At 45.1% G+C, this 14,825-nt stretch overlaps 1 protein-coding gene across 1 annotated transcript in view; it reads left to right on the top strand.

Moving 5' to 3' along the window:
- The window catches only part of LOC129812787 (macrophage mannose receptor 1), a 37,556-nt gene extending 22,731 nt beyond the window's left edge, over positions 1–14,825 (top strand). Inside the window, exons 22-49 of the mRNA XM_055864662.1 lie at positions 952–1,086; positions 1,205–1,359; positions 1,566–1,710; positions 1,810–1,864; positions 2,073–2,139; positions 2,253–2,386; positions 2,502–2,545; positions 2,885–3,058; positions 3,203–3,357; positions 3,484–3,597; positions 3,683–3,798; positions 4,034–4,185; positions 4,277–4,482; positions 7,373–7,772; positions 7,905–8,074; positions 8,197–8,267; positions 8,370–8,470; positions 10,347–10,466; positions 10,561–10,698; positions 10,800–10,954; positions 11,123–11,222; positions 11,334–11,569; positions 11,700–11,886; positions 12,139–12,387; positions 13,808–13,990; positions 14,081–14,137; positions 14,243–14,388; positions 14,656–14,825. Of these exons, the coding sequence (XP_055720637.1) occupies positions 952–1,086; positions 1,205–1,359; positions 1,566–1,710; positions 1,810–1,864; positions 2,073–2,139; positions 2,253–2,386; positions 2,502–2,545; positions 2,885–3,058; positions 3,203–3,357; positions 3,484–3,597; positions 3,683–3,798; positions 4,034–4,185; positions 4,277–4,482; positions 7,373–7,772; positions 7,905–8,074; positions 8,197–8,267; positions 8,370–8,470; positions 10,347–10,466; positions 10,561–10,698; positions 10,800–10,954; positions 11,123–11,222; positions 11,334–11,569; positions 11,700–11,886; positions 12,139–12,387; positions 13,808–13,990; positions 14,081–14,137; positions 14,243–14,388; positions 14,656–14,700 (4,010 nt within the window). The 3' untranslated portion in view covers positions 14,701–14,825. The remainder of the gene's footprint in view (positions 1–951; positions 1,087–1,204; positions 1,360–1,565; positions 1,711–1,809; positions 1,865–2,072; positions 2,140–2,252; positions 2,387–2,501; positions 2,546–2,884; positions 3,059–3,202; positions 3,358–3,483; positions 3,598–3,682; positions 3,799–4,033; positions 4,186–4,276; positions 4,483–7,372; positions 7,773–7,904; positions 8,075–8,196; positions 8,268–8,369; positions 8,471–10,346; positions 10,467–10,560; positions 10,699–10,799; positions 10,955–11,122; positions 11,223–11,333; positions 11,570–11,699; positions 11,887–12,138; positions 12,388–13,807; positions 13,991–14,080; positions 14,138–14,242; positions 14,389–14,655) is intronic.

Genomic DNA, 14,825 nt, shown 5'->3' with positions numbered 1-14,825 from the left:
AACCCAACCAGACACAACCCAACCAGACCCAACCCAACCAGACACAACCCAACCAGACACAACGGAACCAGACACAACCCCAACCAGACCCAACCCAACCAGACCCAACCCCAACCAGACCCAACCCAACCAGACCCAACCCTAACCAGACACAACCCTAACCAGACACAACCCAACCAGACACAACCCAACCAGACACAACCCAACCAGACCCAACCCAACCCGACCCAACCCCCACCAGACCCAACCCCCACCAGACCCAACCCCCACCAGACCCAACCCCCACCAGACCCAACCCCCACCAGACCCAACCCCAACCAGACACAACCCCCACCAGACCCCACCCCCACCAGACCCAACCCCAACCAGACACAACCCCCACCCGACCCAACCCCCACCAGACCCAACCCCCACCAGACCCAACCCCCACCAGACCCAACCCCCACCAGACCCAACCCCAACCAGACACAACCCCCACCAGACCCCACCCCACCCCCACCAGACCCAACCCCAACCAGACACAACCCCCACCCGACCCAACCCCCACCCGACCCAACCCCCACCAGACCCAACCCCCACCAGACCCAACCCCCACCAGACCCAACCCCCACCAGACCCAACCCCCACCCGACCCAACCCCCACCCGACCCAACCCCCACCCGACCCAACCCCCACCGACCCAACCCCCACCCGACCCAACCCCCACCAGACCCAACCCCCACCCCACCCGACCCAACCTAACCAGACCCAACCCAACCAGACCCAACCCCAACCAGACCCAACCCAATCCAACCCCCACCAGACCCAACCCCCACCCGACCCAACCCCCACCAGACCCAACCCCCACCAGACCCAACCCCCCAAAAAACTGAAACCATGAATCAGTGTTACATTATTTTACTGCACTTATTTACATTATGTGCCTCTTGTGGTTGTGTTTTGATCGTTCAGTGTGTCTGAGGGGACTGGGTGTGGAGGATGGTAACGTCACTGACGCCATGCTGTCCGCCTCGTCCTCACAGAGTTCACACGGTCCGAACGGAGCTCGTCTGAATGGTGGCTCTTGCTGGATGCCATCAAATCCCTGTACGTTCCACCTGGCACCTCGTCCTTCATCTCACATTTGGAATTTGTGAAAGAATTCGATTTTTCCAGAAATTAACTTCAATCACGTTCATTTCCCTCTCCACTGACATCACCACAGTAAACTCCTGGATCCAGGTGAACCTGGGTGAGGCCAAAAAGATCACAGGTGTTGTGATCCAGGGGTGTCCTACTGCAGATCACTGGGTGACTAAATTCAAGATCCAGCACAGCATGGATGGAAGCAAATGGACTGACTACAAAGACGATGGAGGGGTAAATCACATCAAACATACACAGCCGGTTTCCCAGGTACAGTTTATGCCTAGTCCTAGACTAAAAATCAGTCTAAGACCAGGATCAATATGTGTCTGGGAAGCCAGCCCACAATTTGTAGGTCTTTGGTCCAAATGCCCCATATTGGGATAGCTGGATTATAAACTCCAGATCATAATTGCACTTTGTTCTTCCTATTTGTCCAGGTATTCACAGGCTGTATGGACAGAAACACTCCAGAGACACAGCTTCTGGGCACTCCTGTCTCTGCCCAGTATGTCAGGATTCTTCCCCAGGAATTCAACGGACAGACTGGTCTTCGCTTTGACATCCTGGGATGTATACCTGAATGTAGGTGAAAACTGTTTTGCTAACCTCTTAGCATTTCTTTTTGTTGAGAAATGTTTTGTGTCCACTCAGAATACAGAGAGAGGTGTTTTCTTTTCACAGATGCTGTGTCCTGTGATGCAAAGCCCAACTTTAACTTTGCAAATGATCGTATGACGTAAGTCCCTGCAACTACTGCCCTCTACTCCAAAATGCCTGCTCAGTTGCAGTAGTTCCTAACGACTACGCCAAGATCCTGACGACTACTGTGTCAAGTTATTTTGGGTATGGGCTGAGCAGGCAGTGTGAAGTAGAGGCAAAATAGGATTTTAATAAAACATGAATGGAAAATACATGAAGCTAATTTCACATTGTGTATCTTTCAGTGTACACTGCCCAGCAGGATGTGCACAAGCACTATATACCGTTTATGGCTCTGGCATATATCGTGGGGTGAGTGAATTAAGTGATTTTAACCATCAACTACCCAATGATACAACAGAAAATGTGGAGTGAGGAATGTGAGGATATTGATGTATGTTGATATGTGCTTGCATTACACGAAGGACTCCGACATCTGTGCAGCTGGTATCCATGCAGGAGTAATCCTGAATGATATCGGAGGAGACTGTACTATGTTGAAAGAACCAGGCCAGAACTTCTACAGCGGCTCCACCAAGAACGGCATCACCTCCAGGCAGTGAGTGTCTCATTATTGCACGATGGTGCACTGTCTACACTAAATTAATTAATTAATTAATTACGAACCAAACCATGCAGCCAATACCAACATAGTAACCTTTGACCCTCAACAGGTATGATGGGAACTATCAAATATCATACCAGTTTGCAGATCAAGGTATGTTAGACTACACCAATGCTCAGACATCAATCAAGTAACCTAAGGACACTAATATGGGCTCCCGAGTGGCGCAGCCGTCTAAGACACTGCATCTCAGTGCGAGGTGTCACTACAGACCCTGGTTCGATCCCAGGCTGTATCACAACTGGCTGTGATCGGGAGTTCCATAGGGCGGCGCACAATTGGCCCAGCGTCGTCCGGGTTTGGCCGGTGTAGGCCGTCATTGTAAATAGTAATTTGTTCTTAACTGGCTTGCCTAGTTAAATAAAAAAAATATGATTGGAATGTTATTGAATGTGCTGTAGGCTACATGCTGTCTCAACTCCTACTTTGCAGAGTTGAGATGCTCGGGGCCTGACTGGTATGAATTTGGAGAGTTCTGCTACAAGCCCTACGGAGATAAAAAGACATGGCATGCAGCCCGTGGAGAGTGCAGGAAGCTGGGAGCTGACCTGGTGTCCATTCAGTCCATGACAGAACAGAGCTGGCTGGAGAGCTACCTTTACATGGGTAAGAGTCCACCGGGTCTCTATGGGAAAGTATGGGTCCGTATGGGAAAGTATGGGTCTCTATGGGTCCGTATGGGGGAACATGAACGCTACTTATTGTTGGAAAGCTTAGCTGACGACTCCTTTTGATGTGTCTTCCTCGTAGCCACCAATGATGTGTGGATTGGGCTGAATGATGTGGGCTTCTCAGGCCTGTTCTCCTGGTCAGACAACCACTGGGTCACTTTCACCTACTGGGCACCAGGAGAACCCAACAACCATCAAGGCTTCAATGAGGACTGTGTGGAGATGTTTTATCAGGTAACACGGTTAGCTTGGGCACACATGCTTAACTCTTAACTATTACCCCAGACTCTTATCCTTACTGTTATCGTCACTTTAACCTGACGTTTGTCCAACCGAAAGTTTTATGTTCTTTTATTACAGACTGGTAGATGGAATGATGTCCCCTGCACAGAACTGAACACTTATATATGCAAGATGCCCAAAGACCACTACCCGCTTCCCTCCGTCATGCCCACTGTGTACGGATGCACACAGGTGAGTGCTTGTCCTGTTGTACTTGTACCTGCCTATAGCTGTCCCTCTGCAGCACCACATCAGTGTGTGTGTGTGTGTGTCATAGGGCTGGGACGCCTATGGCTATTCCTGTTACTGGATGGAAGAGACCGCCAGAACCTGGTCAGACGCCAAGGCCTTCTGTGAGCAGCAAAACAGCAAACTGCTACACATTGGGGACATGTGAGTGTGATTACCTCAGCATCTCACAAGATGTGTGTATGTTGTGGCAGATACAGATCATCAGTCTGGTGTATTTCAATCTGTTGGAAACTGGCTGGTCCATTTTTATTTCTTATCCAAAGGGGCCATCACATTCAAGACCAACAAACCCTTAGAATCTTGGCATGCCTCAAGATGTCTATAATGCTGGTCTTTGATTGGTGTTGAATTGTAATGTCTGTGATGTCTTTCCCAGTTATGAACAGTCCCACTTCACGGTGAAACTGGCTGGATACACTGGTTTGTGGTGGATCGGACTGAGGGCCGGGGGTGATTCAGGAGGGGTGGATTACATCTGGGATAATGGAGCACCTCTCACCTTCACACACTGGGATCGAAACCAACCAGGTACAGTCATTTTACACCCATTAACGAATCTGAAGTATTTTCATGTTAGTATATCAGTTGAATTGTTTACCATTGATTTGTGATACTCCAGATAACCATGCGGGAACCTGTGTTGGCATGACTACGGGCCTTACTGGTGGGTTCTGGGATGACAAGCCATGCACTGAGGTGTTCCCATTCGTGTGTGAGACACCAAGGCCTGACATCACCCCGCCCACTAAACCTCCAACTCCTCCCCCTTCATTGGACTGTGCGGACGGTTGGACGGCTGAGCGACACTTCAGGAACTGCTACAGGGTAAAGATACAGACTAGCTTCCTCTGAACTGTTACAGCGTAAAGATATAGACTAGCTTCATCTGAACTGTTACAGCGTAAAGATATAGACTAGCTTCATCTGAACTGATAAACTGTAAAGATATAGACTAGCTTCATCTGAACTGCTACAGGGTAAAGATATAGACTAGCTTCATCTGAACTGATACACTGTAAAGATATAGACTAGCTTCATCTGAACTGCTACAGGGTAAAGATATAGACTAGCTTCATCTGAACTGATACACTGTAAAGATACAGACTAGCTTCATCTGAACTGATACACTGTAAAGATATAGACTAGCTTCATCTGAACTGCTACAGGGTAAAGATATAGACTAGCTTCATCTGAACTGATACACTGTAAAGATACAGACTAGCTTCATCTGAACTGCTACAGGGTAAAGATATAGACTAGCTTCATCTGAACGGATACACTGTAAAGATACAGACTAGCTTCATCTGAACTAGTACAGGGTAAAGATACAGACTAGCTTCATCTGAACTAGTACAGGGTAAAGATATAGACTAGCTTCATCTGAACTGATACAGGGTAAAGATACAGACTAGCTTCATCTGAACTGATACAGGGTAAAGATACAGACTAGCTTCAACTGAACTAGTACAGGGTAAAGATACAGACTAGCTTCATCTGAACTGATACAGGGTAAAGATATAGACTAGCTTCATCTGAACTGCTGAACTAGTACAGGATAAAGACACAGACTAGCTTCATCTGAACTGCTGAACTAGTAGAGGGTAAAGATACAGACTAGCTTCATCTGAACTAGTACAGGGTAAAGATACAGACTAGCTTCATCTGAACTGATACAGGGTAAAGATACAGACTAGCTTCATCTGAACTGCTGAACTAGTACAGGGTAAAGATACAGACTAGCTTCAGCTGAACTAGTACAGGGTAAAGATACAGACTAGCTTCATCTGAACTAGTACAGGGTAAAGATACAGACTAGCTTCATCTGAACTAGTACAGGGTAAAGATACAGACTAGCTTCATCTGAACTAGTACAGGGTAAAGATACAGACTAGCTTCATCTGAACTAGTACAGGGTAAAGATACAGACTAGCTTCATCTGAACTAGTACAGGGTAAAGATACAGACTAGCTTCAACTGAACTAGTACAGGGTAAAGATACAGACTAGCTTCATCTGAACTAGTACAGGGTAAAGATACAGACTAGCTTCATCTGAACTAGTACAGGGTAAAGATACAGACTAGCTTCATCTGAACTAGTACAGGGTAAAGATACAGACTAGCTTCATCTGAACTAGTGCAGGGTAAAGATATAGACTAGCTTCATCTGAACTAGTGCAGGGTAAAGATATAGACTAGCTTCATCTGAACTAGTGCAGGGTAAAGATACAGACTAGCTTCATCTGAACTAGTACAGGGTAAAGATATAGACTAGCTTCATCTGAACTAGTACAGGGTAAAGATACAGACTAGCTTCATCTGAACTAGTACAGGGTAAAGATACAGACTAGCTTCATCTGAACTAGTACAGGGTAAAGATACAGACTAGCTTCATCTGAACTAGTGCAGGGTAAAGATACAGACTAGCTTCATCTGAACTAGTGCAGGGTAAAGATACAGACTAGCTTCATCTGAACTAGTGCAGGGTAAAGATACAGACTAGCTTCATCTGAACTAGTGCAGGGTAAAGATATAGACTAGCTTCATCTGAACTAGTGCAGGGTAAAGATACAGACTAGCTTCATCTGAACTAGTACAGGGTAAAGATACAGACTAGCTTCATCTGAACTAGTACAGGGTAAAGATACAGACTAGCTTCATCTGAACTAGTACAGGGTAAAGATACAGACTAGCTTCATCTGAACTAGTGCAGGGTAAAGATATAGACTAGCTTCATCTGAACTAGTGCAGGGTAAAGATATAGACTAGCTTCATCTGAACTAGTGCAGGGTAAAGATACAGACTAGCTTCATCTGAACTAGTACAGGGTAAAGATACAGACTAGCTTCATCTGAACTAGTACAGGGTAAAGATACAGACTAGCTTCATCTGAACTAGTGCAGGGTAAAGATACAGACTAGCTTCATCTGAACTAGTGCAGGGTAAAGATACAGACTAGCTTCAACTGAACTGTTACAGCGTAAAGATACAGACTAGCTTCATCTGAACTAGTACAGGGTAAAGATACAGACTAGCTTCATCTGAACTAGTGCAGGGTAAAGACACAGACTAGCTTCATCTGAACTAGTACAGGGTAAAGATATAGACTAGCTTCATCTGAACTAGTGCAGGGTAAAGATATAGACTAGCTTCATCTGAACTAGTGCAGGGTAAAGACACAGACTAGCTTCATCTGAACTAGTACAGGGTAAAGATACAGACTAGCTTCATCTGAACTAGTACAGGGTAAAGATATAGACTAGCTTCATCTGAACTAGTGCAGGGTAAAGATACAGACTAGCTTCATCTGAACTAGTACAGGGTAAAGATATAGACTAGCTTCATCTGAACTAGTGCAGGGTAAAGATATAGACTAGCTTCATCTGAACTAGTACAGGGTAAAGATACAGACTAGCTTCATCTGAACTAGTGCAGGGTAAAGACACAGACTAGCTTCATCTGAACTAGTACAGGGTAAAGATACAGACTAGCTTCATCTGAACTAGTGCAGGGTAAAGATATAGACTAGCTTCATCTGAACTAGTACAGGGTAAAGACACAGACTAGCTTCATCTGAACTAGTGCAGGGTAAAGACACAGACTAGCTTCATCTGAACTAGTGCAGGGTAAAGAGCCTCAAACACTATATGAACTGAAGAAACAACAACATAGCGTTATCTGAAGTGCTACAGGTTGAATCTGGAAATGTTTGTTGTAGCTCTTCATGGTGGACTTCTCCAAGAAGAAGAGCTGGTCCGCAGCCCGTGAAGACTGTACCTCCAGGGGGGCAGACCTTGTCAGTATCCATAACATGGAGGAAGAGAACTTCCTGTCCACGTACACCATGGGGAAGACCAAGTGGATCGGTCTGAAACACAACCCTACAGATGGAGGTTACCACTGGAGTGACGCTACTCCTGTGAGCCACACCAACTGGGGACACGGGGAGCCCAACAACCACGAGGGTCGTGAGGACTGTGTAGAGATGGTGAGCAACACAAATGGAACGTCCTCTTGGTGGAACGATCTCAACTGTGATGCCCATCAGGACTGGATCTGCATGATCTCCAAGGGGAAGAAACCCATCATACCCCCAGTGCCCCCTCCTCCTGTTCCAGGTAGCCAGCTTAGTGCACCTCTGATCGCACTGTTAAACCATAAGATAGCACCATAGAGTCGTGATCATTGATTTGTTCCGGAAGTTTATATGACCTGTATGACCCCTGAGAAATGGCTTGTATGTTTTCCAGCACCTGACTGCGGTACCAACGCTGTCTGGAGGAAGAACAATGGCATCTGCTACTACTACAATGACACCGACATAGTAGACTTCCAGACAGCTATGTCCCGCTGCTACGATGAGAAGGCTCAACTGGTCTCCATCTTAAACAAAGATGAACAGGAGTACATCAACACGATGGTGTGATATGCTTGTCCAAGCAGACCCTTTTTTTGTTTTGTTTTTTTTGTTTATCGGTTGTGCAGATGTTACAAAAAATCTCAGTGGGCGGCTCCTCTCAGTAACGTTTCTTGACATTGCAGATTGGGACGGGACGAGCTGAATCATCATGGATTGGAATGTATGTGTTTGGGATTGCAGCAGACCAATACCAGTATGTATTTTTTTTTTGTATTGATACTACCCATACTGTTGTATAATATGGTGTGGGACATTGTCAAGACTGCTAACCACCTATCTCTGTTCCCCTACCCAGGTGGGTGGACTGGTCCCCTGTCACATATGTTTTCTGGGGTCCGGGAGAGCCTAATAATGCCAATGGGGAGGAACAGTGTGTCCAGATGAACAGACATCAAGGTACTGATGTCAACAGGTTGAACTTTCTGGAGAGAAAAAATAGAATAAAAATAGAAATAAAAATATTAAACACCCATCCAACAATTTTGGTCGCATATTTTGCTGTACAACCTGAAAGAGATTTGCGTCAGTTCAAATCTGGCATCAGGACAAAATGTGATTCATAGTCACCGAATATATTTTAAGTAGTTTAATTAAACTCAAACGATAAATGACAAATGCAATTTTCGTATATACGGGTTCGCTGTTTCACCGCGCAGGATGAACAGAGAACTGGCAAGAAGTACGTAAACAGCTGTTCTTATACGGTGATGACATCGTTTCAACGCGTCTGTTGGCCTATCACAGTAGAGGCTGGGCCTGGTTTAGACTCTGCCCCCCTTTGCTGGCCCCTTGGCGCGTTCCTTTGTCCACCTCTGGTTGCTGGGTAGATTAGCTCCGTCTTGGGTCTGTCGATTCTACACTAAAACAGTTCCTAATATGGTATTGTCCAGTATTCTAACCTCTTGGTTGGCCTAGAGAGATGCACCCTTCCCCTCTCCAGACTGTCCACAACTTTTATGGCCTGTGTTGGTCAGTCCTTACACCTACACACACTATACAGAGGGGGGTGTGCGTACATGTGTGTAACAAAACAATATTCCTCTTCAACCAATATGCTAACAGGCTATTATGCATAAACATAAATCCTAACAAACCTGACATTACGGTGCCTACAACAAGAATCAACCAGATAATAATGATTAGTCTTCGCTGTACTGTTGTTTTCGAGTGCCTTAGAGATAAAAGTGCGCGCAGATTCGTTACTGTTGTTGTTTCATCATTACTACAGCGATAAACGGATTGTCAGGTAAAAAGATACTGTATGACCCATATACTACCGACTCAATGTTTTCTTTTTTTCCTATCGTGAATTGTCTATACTGTAGCGACCCGCACAGACAGCTGTGTGTTATGTGTTAGGCTAGTAGGTGGTTGTGTTCGCGGGGTCCGACATGTCAGTCAACCTGCTATCTGCCAATCACGGGAATGCCTGGAATGTTCTGATGCCGGGCATCCTGGCGGTTGGCGGAGTGGCGTGGAGGGGGGTTGGGCAGGGGGATGGAGCATTGGAAGTTAAGACCAGGTTTTGCCTTTGTTCTCTCTCTTACGTCTGGGCTTCACAAGAGAAGGTCACGATTGGCTTGTGGGTTATCTTTCATTTATTTGGCGTGGGCTACGGCCAAACAGTAGCCTGTGTAAAGTTGGTTTAATAAACCGTCCATTCGTAAACTCAATCCTCTGTCTGGACAGTCGTTCTTTTATGATCTAGTCAGGTCATTACAATACGTTCGTTAACCATTTCGCAGGCTGTACCAAAACCTCTCGCGGGAATTTGTTGACACCTTGTTCAGTCATGTAAATTCATTAGCTAGCTAGCAAACTTAATTAGCAGCATATCCAAACATTTGAGGAAAGAAAGAAAAAGGGCTACTTCTTCAGAAGATATATCATATCATTGCAATGAACTTGACGCTCTTAAAGAGACAGTGTAGAATTTTCAATGGGATGCATCTCAATACACTATGTAGAAACCTAGTATTCCACAAATGACTGGAATGTCAATGACAGGTTTTTGTATCAACATTTTAGATTTTTATAAGAAACAATGGCTTTTTACAGGGTTAAGGCACTAAAGTAGCTAAAACTTTATATAGGCCCAATATAGGCTGTATCTCAATCAATTTATAAATCTTATTTTCTGGTGCTTTTATGTTGTGTTCCTAACTTTTATGTCGTGCTACTAACTTTTTCATTTTGGGAGCACCATTCTACCACTGAAAATTGTTAATTTAGTGCCCTGCATTCAACATATTCTGCATGTTGTGTCTCGTAGGTAATTGGAATGATGTCAACTGCGCCCGTACCAATGCAGGTTACCTGTGTAAGAAATACCCTGGTGAAGACCACACTCCTCCTCCTCCCACCCAACCCTGGACGGGATACTGCCCAGCGGGTACGGCAGACACATCCCCATTAATACTACAGGTGCTGATTGTGAAATGATCCCCCAAAACACTAGTAGTAACCAGTGTCTATGTCTGTTCTAGGATGGATGCTGTTCCGAAACAAGTGCTTCATGTTCCAAGGGCACAAGCACGGGATGAAAGCCAACTGGGACTCTGCTCGGAGTTGGTGCCAAAGTAAAGGAGCAGAATTAGCTGTCATCGACAATCAATATGAGAACGGTAAGCTACAGAAGAAACTCTAGCTTTAGAGATCCAGTCGATCAAAGTTCCTTTGAATTTTTTCACGGTGGTTTTATATTTGAATGGCCTCTGTTCTCCAGACTTTGTGTCCAGCTATCTAAGGGATCTGAAGCTGCCAACATGGATTGGTTTGACAGACAGCCTGGTGGAGGGAGGGTTTGGCTGGAGTGATGGTGTGAGTCCAGTGTTGTACACCAACTGGGCCGACAAGGAACCCAACAACAATGGAGGACGGGTGAGAATCATGCACAGCTCCAACATACTTCAGATGAGGGGTTTTTGAAGGTCACCATGAATGTCAAAGATTCTAAGGTTTTTCAACTCATAGACTGGATCGGTTTAAAACGAGATAATAAGCTACAAGTTTCACAAAGATTAGACTTTGACCTATTTCCTCCCCCAGGAGCACTGCACCGCCATTACCCATAACCACTTGGTGAGTGGACGCTGGAACGATGACTTGTGCACTGAGGAACATAGCTGGGTCTGCTCCATGAAGAAATGTTAGTGCTGACTTTTTAAAAAACAAAACTTTTTTTTGCACACAACTCACTCTTTGTAGCTTAATGATTTTGTGACTTTTTGTTAAAAGTTCTATAATTTAATTTTGACAGCAAGTAGTATGGCTCCGCCAGCTCCAACCCAAAACCCCTGCCCCTCTGGTTACGTCTCCTGGTATAAGAACTGCTACAAGCTGGTGGAGGAGCCGAAGACGTGGGAGGCAGCTCAGGTGGCCTGTGAGCAGGAAGGTGGTAACTTGGCCAGCATAGACATGAGCTACGACCAGGCCTTTGTGGCTGGGGCTATACTCCAGGGCAAAGCAGACGCATGGATTGGACTAAGACGCAAGGTACTTGCCAAATCCTCTTTTATAGAATTGAACTGGCATTAATCACAACAAAGATCATTTGAAGTTGTCATTTCTTTGATTACGGTAAGTGGACAGGGTGCTCTTGGTTGATGGTTTGTTGTATCTGCAGGATGATAGCAGTTCATATAAATGGACAGATGGCTGGACAGTGTTCTTCACTCACTGGGGACCTGGGGAGCCTAGTAACCACAAAGCAGAGGGCTGTGTGAGCATGCATGCAGACCCTATATTCCACGGAACATGGAACGACACCGATTGTAATTCTGCTAAGGCCTACATCTGCAAGACCTCCTCGGGTAGGAGCTACAGAAAGGATTCACATCCCTTGACGTATTCCACATTTTGTTGTGTTAGTAGAAATTTCTAGTAGTAGCTTAGTAGAATCCCCTCCCCCGGCTTAGACAGGGCTTAGACTCGTATGGCATAAGCAGACTAATTTAACTAGCCCACTCTTGACAAGTGCACTATATTTTCCACAAGTTACCATAATTGCAGTTTCAAAATGTCACCTGTTAAAATACTAAATGTTTATATTCCTCTCTCCTCAGAGTCTCCTCCTCCAACCCCAGCCCCTGGAGATGGGAAATGCCTTTTTGGCTGGGTTCCCTATGGTCGCTACTGCTACTTTGTATACAACGGGCCCCAGGGATTCTCCTGGCCAGAGGCCAGACACTACTGCCAAATAGTGAGAGGAGACCTGGTGTCCATCCACAGTAGAGCAGAGGTGGAGTTCATCACGAAAATGAATTACACCAGAGAACACAACGTCTGGATCGGCCTGACCAGGGACAACAACTGTAAGTGGGTCGTTCTACAAAAACGTGCCTTTTGCATACCTTCTTTATTTGAAGTAGAAATAAAAACCTGTTATATTAACTGAAGTGCCCTTTAAAATAGACCCATGGAGAATTCAATATATCCGATTTTTTAATATGAATAAAGTCTTGCTAAAATGCCCAAAAATTCAGCATTTTGACAGGTCCCTCTACCAGCCCTGTGTCACTTCTAGGAAGATTTCAACCCACTTAATCCAATAATTTCTCTAATGTTAAGACCTAGTTATTGTGTTGCTTTGACAAAGTCATTTCTGGAGATGATTATTATTATTATTTTTTTATTATTATTATTATTTTTTATCCCCTTTTCTCCCCAATTTTTTCGTGGTATCCAATCGCTAGTAATTACTATCTTGTCTCATCGCTACAACTCCCGTACGGGCTCGGGAGAGACGAAGGTCGAAAGCCATGCGTCCTCCGAGGCACAACCCAACCAAGCCGCACTGATTCTTTAACACAGCGCGCCTCCAACCCGGAAGCCAGCAGCACCAATGTGTCGGAAGAAACACCGTGCACCTGGCCCCCTTGGCTAGCGCGCACTGCGCCCAGCCCGCCACAGGAGTCGCTGGAGCGCGATGAGACAAGGAAATCCCTACCGGCCAAACCCTCCCTAACCCGAACGACGCTAGCCCAATTGTGCGTCGCCCCCCGGACCTCCCGGTTGCGGCCGGCTGCGACAGAGCCTGGGGGCGAACCCAGAGACTCTGGTGGTGCAGTTAGCACTGCGATGCAGTGCCCTAGACCACTGCGCCACCCGGGAGGCCCTGTGAGATGATTATTTATTTAATGTGATTAGTGATTCATTTACATCTGTCACTCATTTTTAAGGACAACCCTGTTACGTGACCTGAACTCTCATTTTAATGTGGTGAAACTATTCTTTTAAATATTTGGTTCAATAGAAACATTAAACATCTAATAGTTAAATCATAGTGTAAAAGCAGGTGAGATGCTTCTACTCTTTTTTTGCCATTTTCTGGTGTTTTGTGGTGAAAAACTGAGCGGGTCGAGTATAACACGTCAACCCCGTTACCCATAGATAGACAGGCTAGAAATGTTTGAGCAATTACATTTTTTGGGGAAGCTTGCATTCAATTGCCAATCCCTGTTGCACACAACCAGCTTCCATTCCCCCTGTCACGAGAGGATTTATGGCTGATTTAAGATGACAGAGTTACGTTCAACCGTGTTACTTCTGGAAAAATTGTTTTGTATTAAGTTGAACATGTGCTCTTCATTACAGACTTTTAAACCAAGTTACACTTCTCAAAAGGCATCAAATTGGTGGAACGACCCAAGTCCCATTGTGCACTGACCTTTAACCGTATGGTTTTCTCACCTAAGTGTCTAACGTTATACTAATATTTATAACTGTTTCCAGTTGGCTGGAGTTGGACAGACATGCAGGCCTTGGCTTTCCTAAACTGGGCACCTAACGAGCCCAACGAAGCCTTCCACCAAGGAGACGTGGGAAGAGAGAACTGTGTCGAGATGTACCCTGACGGCCAATGGAATGATAACAACTGTGTGCAGAAGAGAGGATATGCCTGTCGCCACCGCCAATGTGAGTACTCAGTATAACTGATACAGACAGGCGCAGGGTCCATCGATGCAGTATTTTCACAAGTGAATGCCAATGTTATTTCTCCTGCAGACTACACCACAGATGGCGGTGGTATAGTCATTCCCACTGATGCTCCCGAGGCTAGCAGTAAGTTTGCTATACTAGTTGCAACATTGAAAAAATAAACATAGATCGTTCCCGAAACCATAGATCATAAAAATATTCATTCATATTTTGTCCTTTGTTAAACAGGTGCAGGACTGATAGCTGGGGCTGTGATTGGGGCTATTGTTGTCTTCACCTTGATATTTGGACTGCTATATTACGTCTTCAGCATCAGAGGAGTCAAGCTGAGTGACGTCAGCTTTCCAACAAGAACAGGAAGGAGCGTTGATGTGGTAAGTGAAGCTTATGCTTAAGAAACCACGGTTGCTATAAAATATGTACATGATGGTAACAGAGCACCAGAGAGGAACTAGCACTTAGCTGTAAACAAAGCAAATAACAACAGGGATAATAGACATCCTTGCCTAGTTCCTCTTATCTATATTTGAGATAAGGGGCGATGTTCATGTGAGGAGGTTTACAGGGATTCATGAACACTCTCCAAATGTTCAAATTTAAGAATCTTCCCTCAAATGACACGATTTGTTCTTATATTGCAGCCTGCTTTCAACAACCCCAACTTTGGAGGAGAATCGGAAACATGAAACATGGGATTTGGATCAGTTTTTGTATATTTGTAATGAACCATGATTGCCACAGTTTCTCTTGTATAAGAAATCACCATGTCAATAACTTAGGTCTGTTTAAATAAAGCATTAATACAACAATC

The sequence above is a fragment of the Salvelinus fontinalis genome, chromosome 2, assembly GCF_029448725.1.
Source record: "Salvelinus fontinalis isolate EN_2023a chromosome 2, ASM2944872v1, whole genome shotgun sequence".
Lineage (NCBI taxonomy): Eukaryota > Metazoa > Chordata > Actinopteri > Salmoniformes > Salmonidae > Salvelinus > Salvelinus fontinalis.
This window is presented reverse-complemented; position numbering and strand designations above follow the sequence as displayed.